Source organism: Mustelus asterias, chromosome 13 (genome assembly GCF_964213995.1).
Source record: "Mustelus asterias chromosome 13, sMusAst1.hap1.1, whole genome shotgun sequence".
NCBI lineage: Eukaryota > Metazoa > Chordata > Chondrichthyes > Carcharhiniformes > Triakidae > Mustelus > Mustelus asterias.
The window spans coordinates 21,721,852-21,744,049 of record NC_135813.1 but is presented as its reverse complement, the minus strand read 5'-3'; the positions used below and the strand labels follow the sequence as shown (position 1 = coordinate 21,744,049).

The window sequence follows — 22,198 nt, the reverse complement described above, 5'->3', positions numbered from 1 at the left end:
CTGGTAGAACCTCGTATAGATACTGCATGAGGCCACATTTGAAATACCATGTGCAGTTTTGGTGCTAATCCTTAATATTCCTCAAATGGCAATCCTAATGTGGACACAGGGATTGTGTTTAATGGCATCCTGCAGAGCTCAGTCCACTGGGTTTACAGAATCAGTAAGAGGACATGGATTAGGCAAACATAAGATGACAGTGAGTGTACATTATATATATGTAATACAGGTATATAAAATCTTACTCTACAGGGAAATAAGACATATGTAACTACTTATTCACATAACTGTTTGCCTGAATAATTTTCATTATGCACCTATTTAAACATTTTAATGAATATTCTACACAAAATAACTAAAGTAAACCATGTTAATCAGACTTGAGGAAAGCTCTAACGTATTTCTCTTACATATCTTCAGATTTGAGAGCATCATCGAGTAATATTTTGCTTGGTAGACCTGTAAAGAGGTCATTTCAGACACAAGGGACATGGATGTCCGTTCCAACTAGAAAGGCACAGATATGCCTCAACATAGCTCTGAATGGCTACAGTCCAGAGTTGCATGGGGGAGGGTTACTGGTCATGAAAATATGCTGTGAGTAGCTTGATTAGAGAGCACATCTGTTCTGTTATCCTTGCTCTGCCCACTGTATCATACAAATATGAAGAAACAAATCAACACGTATCTGATTTCAACCAGATCACAGTGGGATGAACATCATCCATGACCTGTTTCACTGGTACATGACATCCTCTCGGAGGCTCTCGGATATTTGGGATTGTGGCCTTAGGAAGGCTGGAATCTGCCTGCTGTGGCTGGGATCTTCTCTGTTTGGAGAGAACCTCAGAAAAGTATGAGTTATCTCCGCCCTACTTAGGACATTGTGATGTGTAAAAAAGTCTTCCCTTCATTTATCTATAGAATGTGGACTCTCTTTCTGGGAGATTCTTTCTCACAGCTGCAATACAATGATTGCTGCTCATTGGAGGATTCAACGGTTCGGCTGGAATCTTATCGGAGCCTCGGAAATGTTAAGGACAGGAGGACCAGTGCCAAAACTGATCACATGTGGCCTGGGATTGGAGACAGCTGTAGATGCCATTGAAAAATAATTGCAGCATAGATGCAATATAACTGTGGCTGCTGCATATACTATTCTGCAAATATCATTGCTGCATGGTACTTTTTCATTTTGTTTTTCAGTACTGGCTGATTGTATGGAGGAGGAGACCAGAATATAAACTTACCAAACATCTGGAACTGTGGCATAGATCTTTCAAGATCAGGTGAAATTTTGAAGATTCTCACAACCTATTGCTCGGAAATTTGTCTTCTAACAAATCATTTTTAGATTATAGATTGTGAAACAAATGATGTAGATTGACAAAACTTGGAGACCTTCTCTGTTTTCCAACTTGTGCTTCTGGTGGTGACGTAGCTGTTCCTTGAATAGGGTGTTATGTTTAAAAAGCAAAGGGAGAAATATGGCCACCATTATCTCCTAGAGCCCACTTTGTGGCATTATTCACTATCCGCAGCATTTTCCTAATATTTAATATAATTATTTTTTAATTCGTTTAAGGGATGTGGACTTCACTGGCTAAGCCAACATTTATTGCCCTTCCCTAATTGCCCTCGAGACGGTGGTGATGAGCTGCCTTCCTGAACCGCTGCAGTTCATGAGGTGTAGGTGCACCCACAGTGCTGTTAGGGAAGGTGTTCCAAGATTTTGGCCCAGCGACGGTGAAGAAACAGCGATATATTTCCAAATCAAGAGGGTATGTGGCTTGCAGGGGAACTTCCAGGTGGTGGTGTTCCCAAGCATCTGCTGTCCTTTTTCTAGATGGTAGCACTCCTGGGTTTGGAAGTTGCTATCAAAGGAGCTTTGATGAGCTCCTGTAGTGCATCTTGTAAATGGTACATACCATACTGCAGCGACTGTGCATCAGGGATGGAGGGAGTGAATGTTTGTGGATGGAGTGCCAATCAAGCAGACTGCTTTGTCCTGAGTGCTGTCAAGCTTCTTGAGTGTTGTTAGAGCTATACTCATCCAGGGAAGTGGAGAGTATTCCACCACACTCCTGACTTGTAGATGGTGGACAAGTTTTTGAGGAGTCAGGAGGTGAGTTACTCGCCACAGGAATCCTAGCCTCTGGCCACTTCTTACTCTGTTCTTGTAGCCACAGTATTTATTTGGCTGGCCCAGCTCAATTTCTGGTCAAATGATAACCCCAGTTCTGAGGAGTCAGTATCTGAGGAGTCATGAAAGTGCTGAACATTGTGCAATCATCAGTGAACATCTGCATTTCTGACCTTATTGTGGAAGGAAAGTCATTGATGAAGCAATTAAAAATCATTAGGCCTAGGTCACTACCCAAGGATCACCTGTGGTTGTGTCCTGGAACTAAGATGATTGACTTCCAACAACCACAACCATTTTCCTTTGTGCGAGGCATGGTTCCAACTAGCAAAGAGTTTTCCCCCAATTCCCATTATCTCAGTTCCTGGATATTATCACAGGAGTTCCTCAGAGTTGTGTCGTAGAATTTGCTCAGGCTCCTTGATGCCACACTCAGTCAAATGCTGCTTTGATTTCAAGGGTAGTCACATTCAGCTCACCCCTGGAGTTTAGCTCTTTTGTCCATGTTTGAACTAAGCCTGTAATAAGGGCAGTAGCTGAGTGACCTCGATGGAATCCAAACTGAGAGTCAATGAGCAGGTTATTGTTAAGCAAATGCCACTTGAGAGCACAGTTGATGACTCCTATTACTATGTTAATGACCAAGAGTGGACTGATGGGGTGGTAATTAGCTCGGTTGGATTTGCCCTGTTATGCCTCATGCTGCTCTTGTCATGTCCTCCTGCACTCTTCATTGAACTAAGGTCGATCCCCTGGCTTGGTAGAGTGGGGGATATGCCAAGCCACAAGGTTACAGATTGTGGTGAGTACAATTCTGCTGCTGCTGATGGTTCCCAGCACCTCAGGGATGCCGAGTTTTGAATTGAGAGATTGGTTTGAAATTTATCCCATTTAGTACGGGAGTAGTGCCACAGGACATGATGCAGGATATCTTCAATGTGAAGATGAGATTTAGTCTGTACAAGGACTGTGCGGTGGTCACTCCTACCGATACTATCATGGACAGAAGCATCTACAACAGGCAGATTAGTGAGGATGAGGTCAAGTATGTTTGTCCCTCATTGGTTCCCTCACCACCTGCTGCAGACCCCTTTAGCAGCAATGTCCTTCAGGACTCAACCATCTCAGTTAGTAGTGGTGCTACCAAACCACTCGTGGTGATGAACATTGAAGTCCCTCACCCAGAATACAGTCTACTCCCTGGCCACCGTCAGTGCTTCTGCCAAGTAGCGTTCAACATGGAGGGATACGGATTCATCAGTTGAGAGGGGGAGTGATATGTGCTCATTGGCAGGAAGTAAATTTGCCCAAGGTTGACCTGATGCCATGAAACATGATGGGGTCTGGGATCAATGTTGAGGACTCCCAAGGTAACTCATTCCTGACTGAATGCCACTGTGCTATCACCTCTGCTGGGTCTATCTTGCCAGTGGGACAGGACATACCCAGGGATGGTGATGGTGGTATCTGGGACATTATCTGTAAGGTATGACTCTGTGAGTGTGACTATGTCAGGCTGTTGCTTGACTAGTCTGTGAGGTAGCTCTCCCAAATTTGGCACAAGCCCCAGATGTTAGTATGGAGAACTATGCAGGGTCGGCAGGGCTGGGTTAGGCACTGGAAACAACAATGGCAAAGTCGATGCTGGGTGGACTGTCTGGTTTTACTCTTTGTCGACTTTCTAGCCATTTTGATATAACTGAGTGGCTTGTTTGGCCATTGCAGAAGACATTTGAGTCAACTACATTGCTGTGAGTCACATGTAGGCCAGACCAGGTAAGGACAGCAAATTTCCGTCCCTAAAGGGCATTAGTGAATAAAATGTGTTAGATCCCCTCTCATGAATACAATCCTAATAGAAATTTATAAAATTCTAACAAGGTTAGACAGGGTAGATTCAGAAAGAATGTTCCCGATTGTGGGGGAGCCCAGAACTAGGGGTCGTAGTTTGAGGATAAGGGGTAAACCTTTTATAACTGAGGTGAGGAGAAATTTCTTCACCCAGAGAGTCGTGAATCTGTGGAATTCACTGTCACACAAAATAGTTGAGGCCAAAACATTATGTGATTTCAAGAAGAAATTAGATATAGCTCTTGGGGCTAAAGGGATCAAGGGATATGGGGGGAAGGGGGATCAGGATATTGAATTTAATGATCAGCCATGATCAAAGTGAATGGCGGAGCAGACTCGAAGGGCTGAATGGCCTACTCCTGCTTCTATTTTTGATGTTTCCTATGTGTCCCGGGGTTCCAGGAACATGGGTCCCCAAAGCATTTACCTGGGTCTCTGGATTACTAGTTCAGTGACAATTACAATTATAATTTGTGAAGTACTTGATTTGAACAGTTATTTTAAGCAATAGCATCTCTGATTGGATGTGATTTAAGATTCGAATTGTTTGAAATTGAACAATACCCTTCAGGATAACTATGCCTTGTTGCTGTTAAGACTATTGTTTAATGCTCAAATCCCAGATTAATTTCCTATCTCCCTTCCTTTAAGCAGGTCTCATTAAAAGTGAACCATGGAGATTATGCCCAGATTGGAAAAGTCAAGGAAAGGCTGCAGGAGAGCTGCTCCAATGCTAAATAGGTAAGTAGAGATAGCAACGATAGAAGCATTGGAACTCTCAAGCAGCTGTTTATGGACAGCACCCATAGGGCCTGAAGCTGACAATCATTACCATTGTGCCAGGACATTTAAGTAAATACATTTCCAATGATGTTTCTGCCCTAGGGGAACATTGTGACCATGCCTGACCAGAGGAATAGGTAGATTGAGGTCCATCTTGACAGAGTGAACTTCAGGTACATTCCACCTGACTTGTACTGAAATGGAAAGGGGAAAGGAAATTCAATTCCCTAAATTCATTCTATCCATTCAGGTCCCTGTCAATCATAATTTAAAGATTTTTTTGAGCTGGTTGATATGTGAAATAACAATCATAATAAGAAAGAAGAGCACAGAAAACAGCAGCAGGAATCTGGCCCATCAAGTCTGCTCCACCATTCAATGCAGTCAAAGCTTCTCTCACCCACTCCACACATCCCCTGATATCCTAAAAATCTATTTGAGCTTTAAATATGTTCAACAGTGGAGTATCCACAACAATCTGGGGGTTCCAAAATTAACAACTCTGAGTGAAGTTATTCCTTTCCATCCAAGTCCTAAATGATTGGCCCCTTTTCCTGAGACTGTGCCCCTTGTGTTTTAGATTCCGCGACCAGAGGAAACAACCTCCCAGCACTTCCGTATCAAACCCCTTCAGAATATTATGGCCGGAATTCTCCGGCCGTTCATGCCCTTCCATGGCTGCAAATGAGGACAGAGAATTTGGTGCTCAGCCAAATCTCCGTTCACTACAGCAGGACCAGAGAATCCCGTCAGAGTGAAAGGCTGGAGAATTCCAGCCTATATGTTTCAATGAGGTTATCTCTCATTCTTTTAAACCCCTGAGTGTCTCTCAGAGGATAATCCCCAGGACCAATTCAATGAACCTTCAGACCATTCTCTGATGAGGTGGGGGGGGGGGGCGGGAAGAAGGGAGGCCCGATCATTTTCTGGTTGGGGGGAGGGGTGGCGGAGGAGGAGGCGGGTCAGATGTATTTCTGGTGCGGGGGTGGGGGAAGAGGCCCAATCATTCTCTGGTGGGGAGGAGGGAGGGCCCGATCGTTGTCTGGTGGGGGAGGGAGGCCCGAACTTTCTCTGGGGGTGGGGTGGGGGAGCCTGATCATTCTCGGGGGTGGGGGAGGCCAGATGGATCTCGGGGGGTGGTGGGGGTGGTGCGGGGGGCAGGAGGGTCTGCTGCCATTCTGTGGGCAATTGGTGGGGGAGAAAGGGGGCAGGGTGTTGCAATCGGTCTGGGTAGCGGAGGGTGTGCGTGGGTAAGGGGGACAGTTATGTTGTAAGGGTGGGGATGATGTCTGTGGGGGCTATCGCTCTCGGGCCGCTTTATCTGCTTTTTGCAGCCCGGGAGCGATGTGACAGTGGCACGATTTTCAATTTTTTTTCTAACTGTGCATGCATAGTTCAGAGCTCCGATTGTTTCGGGCACACTAAGCCCCGCCCACAGCACCATTAAGACACGCGATTTTGTTTTCAGGCTAAGTGCTAATGGGGGCGCCTGAAAGCAGATTTCCAAGTGGGATTTGAATTGCGCCCAGATTCAGCACTTAGAATGAAAATGGTAAAATCGGGCCCCAAGTCACACACCATGCGGACTTGAAATTATATCATTCCTTCACTGCTGCTGGGACAAAATCCTGGAACTCCCTTCCTGACAGCACTTGCATCTAACCACACCACATGGAATGCACCAGCTCAAGACAGCAGCTTACCATCATCTTTTCAAGGACAGTTAGAGATGAACCACCAATGCTAGCCTACCCAGTGTTGCCCACATCCAATTAAAGAATTAAAAACCCAGGTATACTACATTTACTGGTTCCCCTTATCTACCCTACTGTTTACATCCTCAAAGAATTCTAATAAATACATCAAACAGGATATCCCTTTTGTAAAACCATGTTGACTTATTCTAATCATGCTATATATTTCTAGGTTCATTGTTAAGCTTTCTTTAATAATAGTTTCACAGATGTTAGACTAACTGGCCTGGGTTTCCTGTTTTCTCTCCCCCTCCTTTCATGAAAGATTGTGTTACATTTATAACAACTTCCATTCTGATGGGAACATTTCTAATTTTTAGAAATTTTGGAAAAATCATTGCTCGCACTTTCAGCATCTCTACAGTTATCTTTATCAGAACCCTAGTGTGCTGGCCATCTGGTCCCAGGGATTTGTTGGATTTCAGTTCCTCGAGTTGCTCCAATACTTTTTCTTTACCGTTATTAATTACTCTAATTTCGTCATTTTTTTAGCCTCTCGGTTACCCTTTATTTCTGATAATAAACTTGTGTCCTCTACTGCGAAGACAAGCACAAAATACTTGTTCAATGCCTCTGCTATTTCCTTAGTTCTCATGAAATTATTTCCTGCCTCTGCTTCTAAGGGACCAACATTTACTTTAACTGCTCTTCCTTTTTATATACTTCTAAAAGCTCTTATACTTATATTTCAGCTCTTATACTTGTATTTGAAGTACACATTCTGGAAGATAATCTTACAAGGACTAGAATACTAAAAATGAAAACTGAATGTTTGTTTAAATGTTTTCCCCAGACTAAAATATGCTTAATGTTTGGGATCATAAATCTAGAATAGGATTAGTCCAAAACTTAAGGTTATGGAAACAAACATCAGTGCATTCCTGCTCGGACATATCAGGGATTTTGCAGGTCTTGGTAAGCCCTTTACAAGTCCAGTGGTACAGCAGTAGGGATGATCAGCCATGGATTTCTGATGCCAGGAACAAGGAACAAAGAACAGTACAGCACAGGAACAGACCCTTCGACCCTCCAACGGTCACGTTTACCTATCTAACCAACCGCTTATATCGCTCTATTCCCCATTTGTTCATATGCCTGTTAAGATAAGTCTTAAATGTGGCTAATGTAACTGCCTCAACCACCTCACTTGGCAGTGCATTCCAGGCCCCCACCACCCTCTGTGCAAAAGACTTCCCCCACACATCTCCACTGAACCTTTCCCCCCTTATCTTGAACTTGTGCCCCCTTGTAATTATCATTTCTGCCCTGGGAAAAAGCTTCCAACTATTCTACCTTTCTATACCTCTCATAATTTTGTAAACTTCTATCAGTTTGCCCCTTAGTCTCTGTTTTTCCGGGGAGAACAATCCCAGTTTATTCAATCTCTCCTCATAGCTAATACCCTCCATACCAGGTAAACCTTTTCTGCACTCCGAAACCTCCACTTCCTTCTGGTAGTGTGGTGACCAGAATTGCACACAGTATTCCAAATGTAGCCTAACCAACGTTTTATACAACTGTAACATAATTTGCCAACTTTTATACTCAATGTCCCATCTGATGAAGGCAAGCGTGCCATATGCTTTCTTCACCACCTTTTCCACCTATGCTGCCATTTTTAAGGTTCTGTGGACTGAGGAACTGAGTTCCCAGAACTGAGGAGTTCTTGCATCCCTTACTCTCGGATGGCTGTCATATCTTATACCCTGCAAATAATTACCAGGGTCAGTAGTGAGGGTCATGGGTGGGTTTATAATCAAATAATGTTAAAATTTGAGGTCCAGAAACAAGACTAAAACTAATATTAAAATTATTGTTGGCCTCAACAACAGTCTGGGTTTATGTGTAATGTTTTACACACTTCTACAGTGTAACAGAATTTGATCAGCTGTACAAAATGTTTATTATGGTACATTTTGAAAGTACAAAGTGTAGCCTTTATACAGTTTTTTAATGTTTTGTATATTTGATCTATGTAATACTGTAGATTTTACACATATATTGCATAATTACACATTTCTCATATTTCACTAATAAATTATTCTGCATAAGTATAGTATAATTTAATTGTATGTATTGATAACGTGTTTTTATTTTACAACAGTAAAACCAGAATAATTTTGTACCTGAAAGATGGAGTCAACCTCACAGTGGTATGTAACTTTGCCAAAGCTCCTTCCATGTTTTAAGTTAACGGTGATGCCCAAGTCTCATATGCACTATTTGATTGTTGAATCTAGAATATCATTGTGACATAATGCATGCTATTGTTTGTGGTTTCTTCTAACTGTGGTGAAGTTAGATGACTAGCTTGGAAATAGTTGCATGAAGGCAAATTGTGCAAACATTTCTCCAAGACTCATTGTGACTACCTTGATTTAATAACAGAAAGATAAGCAATTAATTCTGTAGCTCCACCTCCAAATAGTAAAACACTGTTCAATGGGTGAGGTATTCATATCCTGAATATGGTCAAGAACATAACAGTGACTGCACACATTTTTTTAGTGTGGTATGTTCTTCATGCCTATTGTCCATCAACTGAGGTCTGAAATGACAGTTATCTAATGACCAATAGTTTTGCTGCTCATGAGGCAAAGTAAGCATGAACTGTTTGGAGTCAAGTCAGTCACAAGCTATCTGCCTGGTGATGAGAAATTAAACCTAAATCAATCACTGATTGAAGACTTGCCAACCTGAGCCTACATTCTACAAGCTTTGGTGTCTCAATGAGTATTTACCCTTTGTCAGGCTAAGTGAAGCCTTGCTTATGTGAATTCTCAGTTATTTGGTTTGGCAACTGATGGTTTTGCATGTCAAACATCTAGCTGGCAACAAACAAACCTTGTATTTATATCTCATGTTTGGGATTCAAAACTGCATTCTGATCAATCATGAAATGTAATTGTGAATAAATCTGGTCGTGTTCTCAAAATATATTTTAAAAATGTTATTTCTTCATTATTTAATTTTTAGCAACAGGCTCATGGATATGAAGCTATTGGAAAGCCACAGAAATTGCAGAAAAACAGGAGAGCCCCATGGATTTGTATTCTTTTTGTTCGGCCATTTTTACACTCAGCACTGAGGTGGAACCGTGCTGCTGAGACAATATTTCCCGATTTTATATCTATTAAGAACAAAACGTAAGTTAGTTGAAGGGTGAATAGATTCCCACCAGTGGGCGCCCTCCCACTGGGGCACCCACCCCCTGGCAGTCGTTGGGGCTCTCTCTCACCCCCCACCACAGACAAGGGGAACCTACCCCCCCAATGGAGGAGGGCTACCCCCATGCCAGAGTCCCTTGGGACTGCCCTCTTCATGTGCCCACTTGGCAGTGCCCACTGCCTAGCTTTGTCCCTTAAGTCCTAGGGCCTCCAGGCACCTCCAGACCCCCGGTGTGGTCATCACAACAGGTTTTTGCTTTTGAAAACAAGTAGTGATCCGCGCCGACGTGATATCACGCGGTGGGGAGGATGTGTTCATTGCAGCCGGGAGTGGGGGAGGATACATTGTGGGCAGACGTTACAACATCAAGCCCTTTAATTATATTGAAATATATTTAAATTCATGGAAATCAGGTGGGGATAAACCTGAGCCCATCACCGGCTGGGGACGGGGAAGATCTCAAATCAAGATCTCACCAGCACAAACCCAATCTTAGCCCTCTCGGGGGATTTAATGGCCATAACGGGATTTGTGCCATGGCAAACGAAGCCGCTAGATTGTGCCCAATACCATTATATTTTTCCAATAAAGCAAGGTGTGAATAAATTCACTCTATACTTTCCCAAACACGCAAAGATGAAAAATGATTAATTCTATACTATTCCGATAATGCAGGCTGTGAATTGATTATTATCCCATAATCCAGCAGATGCATAGATTCCCTCTATACTGTCTCAGTAATCATAGTTTCATTGAATGAAACAGCGTAGCAGGGAAGAATACCATTTGGCCGATCGTGCATCTATTGGCTATTAATAGAGTTATCCAAATAATCTCACTTCCTGCTCTTTCCGTTTTCCCAGTAATTTTCTCTCTTCAAGTATTTATCCAATTTATTTTCGAATCTTAATGAGTCTGCTTCTACCTTTTAGTCAGTGCATTCCAGATAACAACTGGTTTTGTAAAAAAAATGTTTCCTCATGTCACCTTTAGTTCCTTCACCAATCACAAATCTGTCTCCTCTGGTTACCATGCCGTCTGCCACTTCCATTGAATTTGCTCTTGACTATCTCTTCACTAAAGAGACCAATCCCAGCTTTTCCAGTCTCTCCATATAATTGAAGTGCCTATTACCTGTCACCTTGATAATAAATCTCTTCTGCACTTCTCCAAGGCGTTGGCACCCTTTCTGAAGTGCGCTGCCTGGAATTAAACACAGCACTCCACAGCTGAGGCGTAACCAGTGTTTTATAAAGGTTTATACTGCTCGTGGTGAATAGATTCCCTCTGTATGATTCCTTTGCGGGGGATACATTTCCACCATGCCATCCAACCATAGTGATGATCTGAGAAAAGCACACCTTTGTCATTAATGTGAATTTAGCCAATCTGTACTGCAGTCAAACTCAGGAACCCTTTTAGTGACACTGTCTAAATAGTAATGCTGAAAAAAAAAGGACTTTTTGTTGTTGAGGCTTTTCATTGTTTAACTCATTGGTGCTGAAAAGTGCCCAGCCTACCTCAGATTATCCTGCAAGGACAAGGTATTTCAAAGACTTGAGCAACAGGTGAAGAGCTGTTTCATGCCACATGAATGGTATTCACACTAACAGGATGCTGCTGTCAAGCCAAAGAGACATTCTGCTTAACACACAAATGGGGAATGTGATATGTCACTTTCAGCGTGAGTGCGATGCTCGTTATGTAGGCCGTACATCCCAAAAATTGGTAGATTGTTCACAACAGGCAAGGTACAGACTGTATTCAACCAGCCCATGCTTGCAAAACTCAAAACGCAACCCCCAACATTAGATTTGATTCTGTGATTGGACAACATTTGCTAAATAATCCTCAGTATGCTAAGAATTACACTGATAACCAATTTAAGATCATCAGTCCAGCTCTCAGTGTGGTGCATTTGTCTGTTCTTTGCAGACAAAGAACACACATTGCACCCATTTAAGTGACAACCATTTGCAGGTTCATTCCTCAGGGCAATGCTTTGACCAGAGTCAAGCTGCCTGGTTTAAATTATCCGTCAGTCACTATCTACTGGTGCGTTATCTGTGGCAACGCCCCTACCAATCAGAGTGCACTTGCCAACCAATCAGCACTCTCATCTCATACAGTATAAATTTGTTGTCACCCTTGGATTTGTATTCTTGTGAATTGTCCTGATGAGTGCAAAATGAAAAGCTTCAACAAAACATGTCTCTTTCTTCAGCAACACTCAAATTCTGTACTACCAAACATCTATTTGTCTGATTGGTGATGAATTGTCAAGTTTTTACCCTGTGGATCCTGTTCAGTTCCTGTCAGAAATTTCCCGCCATAGCCCCGATTCATCTTCTTCAGGTGAAATCGAATATTGTAAAACTGTCACTGTCCTATTCTATCCTGAACAGTGATTCAAACCCAGCAACCACCTCCATCACCAAAGTCACCTAATCCCAGTTCTATAATAGCACCTACCCATGCCTCTATCTCACCCCAACTTACACTTAATCACACTCTCTATGTCAGTCTCCTAAACTGCAACGCATCAACAGGTCCACTGCTCTTTTCACCACTGACTTCAACAGATATACTTACAGAACCATCAAGATAAACCCTGTGATTTTCATTTGTACTGAAGTTGGAGATTGAAAGTAAAACATTATCAATATCAGCAAGATATTGATTATTTAGAACAGAAATACTTGCCTTAAAACTGAATCCTTTTTCTTTCTCATGCTGTGACATTAGTTCAACAAAATACATTGTTTGTTAATTACAATGAAATCTAGTGCTGGTAAAGAGCTAAAACGATTGATTAGGTTAATTTCAGCAATTCAACAACTTATATCTGACTAAAGAAAGATATGTCATCCAATGTCATAAAACACAAAGCAAGGTCAGAATGTTTCATGCCATTAGGTCACAGATGCCTCTCTGAATCCCTGGCTGAAATGAATGATGTTTTCCTTTCACTAATTCCAAGGACTCTGTTCAGTACTTCCCAGGGCCAGAAATAACTGAAATATCCCAGTTTATGTTACGAATGTATTAAATGTCCTTCTAAGCGTGCCTGACAATGTTTTGTACTTCTGTATCATTTAATAACACTTTGTCTTTGTAAAAGGGGGAAGTGAGACTGTAATTTACAATAAAGTGTGCAAATTTAAATGCGAGTCTGCATTTACAATACATGATCAGAATTGCTTTTCAATACTGTTTTTTATAGCCCTATCATCTTTCACTTTCTCCTATTCAGAGGCCTTCCATCACCATACTCAGTCCCCCTGGCTGCAAGAAGGAATACTGTCAGTTCAGGCAGATCAACAGCCACTATTGATGCAACTTGATAAAGGATTGATACAAAGTCCAATTCAATAAGGCAAAATGAGTTTCTCAGTGGATCATTTCAACTGCACCCCCACATTGCATCAATTCCATGATTTTCTGCACTAGGGGAAAGTTCTCCACTGCCTGCAACATCACGCCAGCTCTTTACAAGTTTAACCAGGGCTGCATTTTCTCAATTTAATTATAATATACCCTAGATTTGAACTTTCTGCAATTATTTATGCAAAATCTTAGTGTCATTTCAAGGAGCATGAATCCTCTCCTTGCTGTTAATTTCATTAAAACATTAGTAACAATCTGTGTCCCTCAGTTTGTTGACTCTTACTGTGGCCACTTTGCATGACAAATTAAATACATCTAGAATTACTTGAAATTCTCGACTCACTCACACTAACAAGTTAGCTGCTTTTCTTTAATCATTGCTAAAATTGATGTGTGTTGCTTTTGTGATCCAAGCAATGACACAGTGCTAAAATTGAACCCAAAGTAGAGAAATTAAGCGATCTAGATACATTGCTATGTTTTTCTACAAAGAAATGTAGAATATCAAAGGGGAGCAGTATCTACCAAATAAAAATTTAAGGAAATCACAGCTATATTATCCATACAATCTTGAGCAGGTAGATTGTTAAACACCCTGCCTTATTCATAGCTAAAGACTTCATACTCCCTTCAATATCTTAAGAGTAACATCTGACATGTAACTTCACTGCTATAAAATGGTTCCAAATATCACCTATGTACCTGTGTTTCAGACACAGTCACCAGCCACGTGGAATATTAACATTCTTACATAGAGGATAGTTTTTCACAAAAGTAAAATTGCACTTTGAGATGAACTAATGCCGCTGACTAATTGCATCACAACCTTCTAGAAAAGCATTTCCATCAACTTGCCATCACAGGTTTGAGTTGTTTCTCAGTTTCCTGTCCTGGTTTGAATGCAGATGGAGCTACTGTAATGAGCACAAATGTCTCTGAAATTTGTCCTCGGAGGTTACAGGAAGCACAGAAAATTCAAATAAAACGTAGTGGGCCACCAATTGGTAAGTCAAATATGTCCAGAGTATAGTAAAGTCTTGCAGTATGTTTTCCAAAGTGAGTTTATTTAGAGCAGTCTGTATGCTTTACATGCTTGGGGTCATCAGAGATGATATAGATAGTGACCTTCAAAAACCACAGGGAAAATAGATCAAACCAGTCACAACCTAACCTAACAAGAAAAATGGCCTGTTTTAAAACTTTAATTGGTGCCAATGTAAATTCAGTTTCAGCAATTCACATTATCACTGGCATATCACTTCAGTAAAACTACAAATATATCAACACTACTCAAAAATACTTCCCTGAATTCTCCATAGCTAGTCAAATCTTAATTATTTTTAAAATAGTCAAGTATGTGATTCAACACTATATAATATGCATATTTTTTCACAAGTAGGGATTCTTGACTTTTCTATATTCTAGTGTCATAAACATTAAACCACTTGTTTTTAAAATGAAATGTGATATAACAAGTTCAATACTTTTGCTGTTGAGTGATTTATTATAACAAAGGACAAAATTCAATTTTCTCTGAACATGGTGTTATTTTAATTGCCCCATTTAAGTTTAATTTTAAGAAATCTCCAAGTTGTTTTTTCTAGGAGCTGCTTCATTTGCATTTGAATTTCAATCGTGGAATTCTTAAAATACATGTCAGAAAATGTCTACATTCAGTCTTTTTCTGATGACCTGGAGCCTATTGCCAATTTGTTCATCTCACTGTCCATCCACACAGTCTCACATTTTCTCTCGTAGTGAACAGACAATTAACACTCCGCACCCCCCAAACTGCATGCAAACAATTAATAATACATTTTGAAGAGGAACTTCCTGGAAAGTATACAAGTGAATCAAACATTGATCCTAACTCAGCTCGGTTGGACAACTCCAGCCACGGTGTGCATTTCTGGATCATATAAAATTTCCATTTTACAACACAATATAAAAATACTGAAGTCTATCTCTGGACGCCTACATTGAACATCTGCGACACCTTACTCATCATTTCCATTCATACTCTCCGAAAGGCCTACTAGATCAGGCCAGAAGGTTCCATTGTAAATATTCGCAAAGAGCCTCGCTAATAGAATACACCAATCCATTAATGTACATGGGAATAAATTCTTTCAGATCTCCAATTCATTAAAATCGACCAATCCGCGGGAAAATCGAGCCTCCGACTAGTGAGTATTGAGGAGAAATCTGGTTGATATCATCTGTATTTGAATATATTTATGTCATATTATTTCAGCTAATGTGAATGCGATCAAATCTTATCTCACTAAAGGCGTTTTAAGTTTTAAAAAATCTACCCTCTATTTGATACACCTTTCAATATATTATTGCCAAAAAAAGTCTTTCATGTGATGTGAGCGTCGCTGGCAAGTCCCTGTATATAACTGTCACCTTAACTTAAACCTGCTTTCAAATACGCACCCAAACATTATTCACTGGTGAAGAAGCTCATTCAGATATTTAAATTAAATCACTTCAAACAACATTTTTAAAAATTGCACACCTGAGGTTAATTGTCCATGCTAAATTGCCCCTTAGTATTAGGGGGATTCGCAGAGTAAATAGATGGGGTTAAGGGGATAGGGCCCGGGTGGGATTGTGGTCGGTGCAGACTCGATGGGCCAAATGGTCTCCGTCTGCATTGTAGGGATTCTATGATTGTATATCTTACCTTCTAACCTCATCCCCACTGTCAAACATTTCTGAAAACGGCAATATGGACATCTCTTCCTTTGTGTTTTGTCTATTTTGCAGTTCTGATTCTCGGTGCAAGTGTAGCGCTTGCTATTCTGAACGGTCCTCTTGAAAAATCCCTAAGGGAGAGAAGTTTGAAAGTTATTTAACGCAGAGAGAAATGAACCCCGGTACAGCATGCAGCAAAGCGGAACGCAAATCGATCATCTACATTTCTGCCCAGGCATTCCCCACCAAGAAATCCGCGCCAATAACAACCCCCTTGGTATCTCTTTGCACCTTTGTTTATCGTTTTATTAATTTATTATTCTATTATTTATTGATTAACTTTATTAATAGGGTTTCCCTCATTCCTCCAGCCGTTTGCTGGGTCTGAAATGATGATATAACTTGAGTAAGAGTTTGTGAAATAACCCAAAATCGCGATTGAAAGTACCTTCCGAATTCCAACAGCGCGCCCGTTTAAACTCACCTTGCAACTTTCACAGGTCAGTAGACCATAATGATAACCGGATACTTTATCTCCACAAACTGGACACAGTTCATCCAGATCATCATCATAAACGTAGTCCATCACCTTGAATTGACGGGCTGAACAGAAGGAATAAAAATTAGGTTCGGCAGTGATTTTTTTTTGCTACAATTGTCACACACACACACACACACAAGGGGGTCAAAGCCGGGTGGTCCCCGATATGACCGAAGTTCAGAGGTAACTGGATTTTAAGAAATGCCTTTTTGCTTCTGACGCTGCCGAAGACTGTAATTTATAGAAAGCTCACAAATCACACATCAGTTTGCCATGGAGACGCTGACCAGCCCACAGACGTAACCGAGAAATGCTCCTATCGAAGCATCGATAACAAATGATTATTGGGGGGGGGGGAGTTGTGTACATTTCCTCAGGAGTACTCTCCATCTCACATTTATAAAGCGATAACACAAAGTTAAATTCAAATATCTTAATCATTAAGCAAATGAGACTTAATTTTATTTTATTTTAAATTAAAAAATCAGCGCGTTCCACAGCATTGTTTGTAAAAGATGTCTTTAACATCAACAAATATTGTGATAGAATCGCGTTCTCCTTTAGCTTTCCACAAACTATTAATAGATTGATGCCTATGGAGTGGCACTTGCATTCAATACATTCTTAATGCGATATACATTAATTAAATCAGTAACCACTCAATAAAATCGTTAATACAAACTCCATTCTGTCCAGCAACGAAGCAACTAACAATAATAGATGCTAAAACCTGTTAAAATGTTGATGTTCTGCTTATCCTGGGACGGAGGAGGAGACCGTGCACTGGATGAAAAAGGGAGTTGAGGCTCTGAAAAACTCACACTAAAATACAGGCTGGAATTGATCAGGAAGACAAACGCCAAAAAAAAGTCAAACCATGCGGAAGAACCCGAAATTCAGAACATAGCAAGATGCAAAGACGGCGAAAACCTCCTCCAAATTGTTTTTTTTTGGAAACTGAGAGGTGATTTGGTTTATTCTTACTAGTTAACTACTCCTCTGGAAAAAAAAGTTGAATTATATCCTTCCCCCAATTATCAAGAAAAGTAATCGCCCGTGTCGGACAATATTCGGTTAATGAGCCGTGTTTCTCCTATAATTAATAATGGAACGCGCGAGTCTTACGAGAAGCGTTGAGCGCCATGTACCTATTCCTATAATGAACCCATTGAAAATATATGCCAGTAAGCCTGAGCCTGGGCTCATATTATTGACTATAATTAGTGTCAGGGTTAATACCTGGCCTAATACCATACATTTAAGGAACAACCTAAATTCAGTGTTGGAATGATACTCGTTTAATATTTACCCTGGTGTTCCCGAAAATAATAGCGGTTCGGTTCTAAATAAACCATTTCGCTCCGATTATTAATAACACGGATAAAATAAGGTCGCGGATACTCCATTACTTTAGTCTTTGAACATGCTAAGAATTGTAAGGCCAATTCTCTTCCTAAATATTAATGCTTAATTATTGCACCCCTGCAACGTTAAGTAAAGCGTCGAAATTCAAGACAACATTTTGGACAAAGTAGAGTATTTAATTCATTGTCTTCGTATTTATCTTTTTTTTGAACGGGGTAATTTTAACACAGTCATGGGTGAGCTTCAGTCAGTACTATGCTTTGGGATCAGCATTTATCTTTAGAAACGAAAGATGCTGCAACTGGACAATTTACCCAAGACCCTGTTACAAGTGCAACCTTTCGCCGAATTAACTTATTCATCGATAGAATGGAAAGAAATTGAAACGGAAGTTTATTTCGAATACTACATTCATTACACATTTACACGTTGAAATCATGTAGCTGGAAACAAAATGAGAGATATTCCCCCCACCCCCTTCTCTTTGTTTTGGATGAAAAGACGGAGTAATTGGGATGCAACATGAGTGAGTGGGTTACATTCACACGGGTTACATGGTTTGGTGGTGTAACGGGCACCAGCACTGTTTATTAATAGGAATTACTGCAGCATAGTAAAAGAAAGGTGATTAGAATGAAGCGACAGGCAATCGCGTCAAATAGATTAGATCAGAAAAATCAGGCCAAAAAGTAAATCGAGGGCAAATAACAGGTTACACTTGGAATTTATTGCAATATATTAAAACACGAAGATGGAAATGGATCCGAAAGCTGAAGCAAAATAAGTTGACTGTGCTCCGTTGCTCCGAAACGTTCCTCAGTAATCAATAACTAAAATAATCATTTGGATCAATGCAACATTTTGTAAATATCAGGAGTTTGACAGAAAATTGTCCCGAAATTAATCTGATGGCATTTCATTAACTCAAAATCCTTCTGTGTATTTTACAATTGCAGGGCAATTCTACACAGAAAGTTGGTAAATACCATGAGTGAACCCCACATTATTGTGGGATATTTTTTCGAAAACTATGTCAAAATTTAATTTCGTCCCGCGAAATCCCGAGCAACTCACTGGAGAAGTAAAGCTGACGCCTTTTACGTTCGGCTTCAGAGACACCTGTTCAATTCAGAAATCCACACACAACAAACACTACACTGCCTGAAGTCAGCACCAAGCCGTGAATAAAGATCTGTCTGAATTTTTAAAAAACCACTTTATTAAAACCAAGATCAGCTACACAAATCCGTACAGAAAACTTCGCTAACCAGCTGACTGTACGTGCAGTTTCTGTGCTCGCTTGGAACAGTTCAATGGCATTTCTCAGACCAGGATCGCGTCGATTTACAACCTGTCAAAAATGTTCCCGTGCATCAGGCAGCCACCGCAGCGAGACACATGTATAACCACACTGACACCAGCTATCGTTTAAACCATTACATTTTAAGCAGTATTGTTATTCTAGAGAATTAAATGTGGAAGGATTGTTCATTCTGAAGTAAGAAGCGCCCTTATCAAGACAAGAATTCACTTGAAACCCTATTTGGATTTTTTAAAACAAGGAAATAGGGAAACCTGGCGGCTAATTGGGGTCATTGTGCACAAGAGATTAAATATTAAATGTGATGTTTCAGAAGGACTCATTCAGGCTGCTTCCCTCAGTAACTTTAAGTCTCTGGTAAGAAACTAAAACATTTCCGGGGGAGTGACTTGGTTTAAACTGTGTCTGCAGTTAGGAGATTTTTTTTTCACTTTTAAAGGATAGATTTCTCTCTGACGGCATTGGGAAGGAAGATTCGCGCTTAGATCTAATTTACCCCCAACATGTTCTGCTACCTGATCCCCCTACATAGTGACCAATCCACCTTACTGAGACCTTTAGGCTGACTGAAGACAGACAGCTACCCCCCCACCCCGCCGGTCCACAATGTGGCTGAGGTTGGACCTTGGGCTGATGCCGCCGCTGAAACTTGCCCAGGTTGCCTTCACGCGCCCACAGGTAAGAGGTTCAGAGTGGGTGCCTTCCCTTCCCCCTCTCCGTCCTGATTGGATGGCTGCCGCCGTGACTGACAGCCCCATGCACCAATCAGGCGCCAGGTTTCTCCCCGGCCGCGCTCACTGATACATTTGGGGGCCAATCAGCGTGCAGCTCGCGACCGACTGCCAGCTGGCTCTGATTGAGCGCTCAATATCTGAGCTGAGCGTCAGGCGGGCTTTGAATTCTTAGAAATGAAGTGTAGTGGCTTTAAATAGTATTTATTTCTTGTACCTTGCGCTCAGGTGGTCACTGTGACATTGTTCCTGACATTTATTCCTTGCTACAGTTGAGTAAGTAGACATGCATTTTATTCTCCAATGGCCCACACTCAAGCACAGCATAAAAAGAAAATCACACCAGGGGTTGGTTCTTGGGATGTGGCAAGGCCAACATTAATTGCCTGTCACTAGTTGCTCTCAGAAAGTGGGAATATGCCTTTCATTTTGAACATTGCCTGTCACTAGTTGCTCTGACAAATTTGGAATAGGTCTTCTATTTTGATACTGCTGAATGTCTTGCCGTTTAGAAGGCGACTAGGAGTCAACGAGATTGATATGGATCAAACCTCACATGATCCAGACTCCATAAGGACAGCAATTTTCTTCCCTAACGCACATGTAAACTGGTTGGATTTTTATGACAATCTGATAGTTTCATAGCCACTTTTACTGATACCGTTTTTATTTCCTGATTATTTTAAAATCTGAATTCTAGAATGATTTGGAAATTTAAAAAAAACACGAGGAGGACCAATTTCATATTGAAGTAAGGGCTGTGGATTGATGGAGAATAGTGGATGGGAAGAACAAGACTAGTTTCTAAACTAATTATTCTGATGATTTCACATGTGAACATTTAAATTAAGTTTTAAAATGGCTTTCTTTCCTTGGAGTTTTCTTAAAGAAGAACTGGTTAGTTCTTTGAGGGTGGTTTGACCTCTGAGTCTTGTTTTTGACATCACCAATGATTTGTAATGACATTTACAACACGGTACAAATGATGTCTTTTGATATTGCTAAAAGAATACCACTGATCCTGAATGTGCAGCTAATCCCCAGGATTGGTCACAGTCAGTAGATATTACAATTTAGGTATAAGATTATAATTTTTGTTTTATACTCTTAGTTGTGCTTGGCATTTATCTTGATACCTAGCAAACACTTTTTTGTAAAGAATTTCACAGATTTTCAACTTTCAATGCTAGTTCATGAAAATGACAAGTTTTTTAAAGTCAACAGAACTGTAAGGTTGTTATCTATTATTCATTAAATGCTGTGTTAATGGTCCTATGATTGATGAGGGGGTAATAAGGCAAATACATTTTAAAATTCTTGAAATATTTAATAAACAAGTCTGTGGCTGTCAAGTAATTTATACCTTTCTGTGATGATACTTTTTAATTTCTTCCCTCTCGTGTTTCTTTCTTCTCATGAATCTGCTTTCTTCCTGAGATTCACTCTTTCATTTCTCCCTTTGCTTACAATATATTTAGCTATCGCTCTGTTTTAAAAAAACGTTTATTGTGTTCTTTTGTTGCTTCTGCCTTTTAATTCCTTATCTATTTTTTCCATTACTTTTATTTTCTTCGCTTTGTTTTATTTCTCTTTATTTTTGACTTTCTTTCAGTTCATCTATTGTGTCTTTATTTACATTTTTCTATTTTGCTGGCTCTGTAATATCCTGAGCTTTGTCCTGCTCTATCTTTTGGCTTTATTCCTGAAGTATCTGGATGCTGTTTTCATTTCACTTCTGATTCTGTCTCAGTGGCCTCTCTTCTTCTGTCTGCCTTTGTCTCCCATCTCTGTCCCCCAGAACTACAAGCATCGAGTTAGATCATCAGCACAGAAACATGAATGTTGCCACTGCAACATTCCAACAGCTGTTGTTGTTCTCATCCCTAATGCATTATCTTTTATATTTAAAAAAAATAAGAGTTACTATTTATTTTAGGTATTTTTGAAAGAATTAAGAAGAGCCAGAACCAGCAATACATTGGACATAATCTTCAACCAGGTAATTTTGAACTCATGTTTGATAATATGAACATGATCAGTAATTACTCTAGGTGCATCATTAGTAGAGAAGGGACAGCTTAGTATAGAATGTTTTCAAATATCCTTGAGACAAACTTAAACTGCTGCTTCAAACAGATTAAGGGATTTATCAGAATATTTGCTAATAATTTTAGTTAATCTTTTTGCAAAATCATTCACTTAATACATGTTGGTAACAGAGGGTGGTTGAAAAGACAATGACTACACATGTAAGCAGGGACTCCTCCACATTTCAAACTTTCCTGTATATCAAAAAAGGTAATGGAAATAAAAATAATCACATTTCAGTCAAACTTCAAAGCTCTTCATACAACAAATCTTTTGAAAAAGGAAATGTGCATTTCACAACAATTGGTTCACAGCTCTGAGTAGGATAACGTAGTAATGCTGTATTTATATAATATTTGTATATAT

At 40.4% G+C, this 22,198-nt stretch overlaps 1 protein-coding gene across 1 annotated transcript in view; it reads right to left on the bottom strand.

The window, feature by feature from the left end:
* Nucleotides 1-16,378, bottom strand: part of LOC144503089 (nuclear receptor subfamily 5 group A member 2-like) — a 74,306-nt gene extending 57,928 nt beyond the window's left edge. Inside the window, exons 1-2 of the mRNA XM_078227589.1 lie at nt 16,271-16,378; nt 15,776-15,917 (exon numbers count right to left, since the gene is read on the bottom strand). Coding sequence (XP_078083715.1) covers nt 15,776-15,917; nt 16,271-16,372 — 244 coding nt within the window. The 5' untranslated portion in view covers nt 16,373-16,378. The remainder of the gene's footprint in view (nt 1-15,775; nt 15,918-16,270) is intronic.
* Between the last annotated feature and the right edge of the window lie 5,820 nt (nt 16,379-22,198).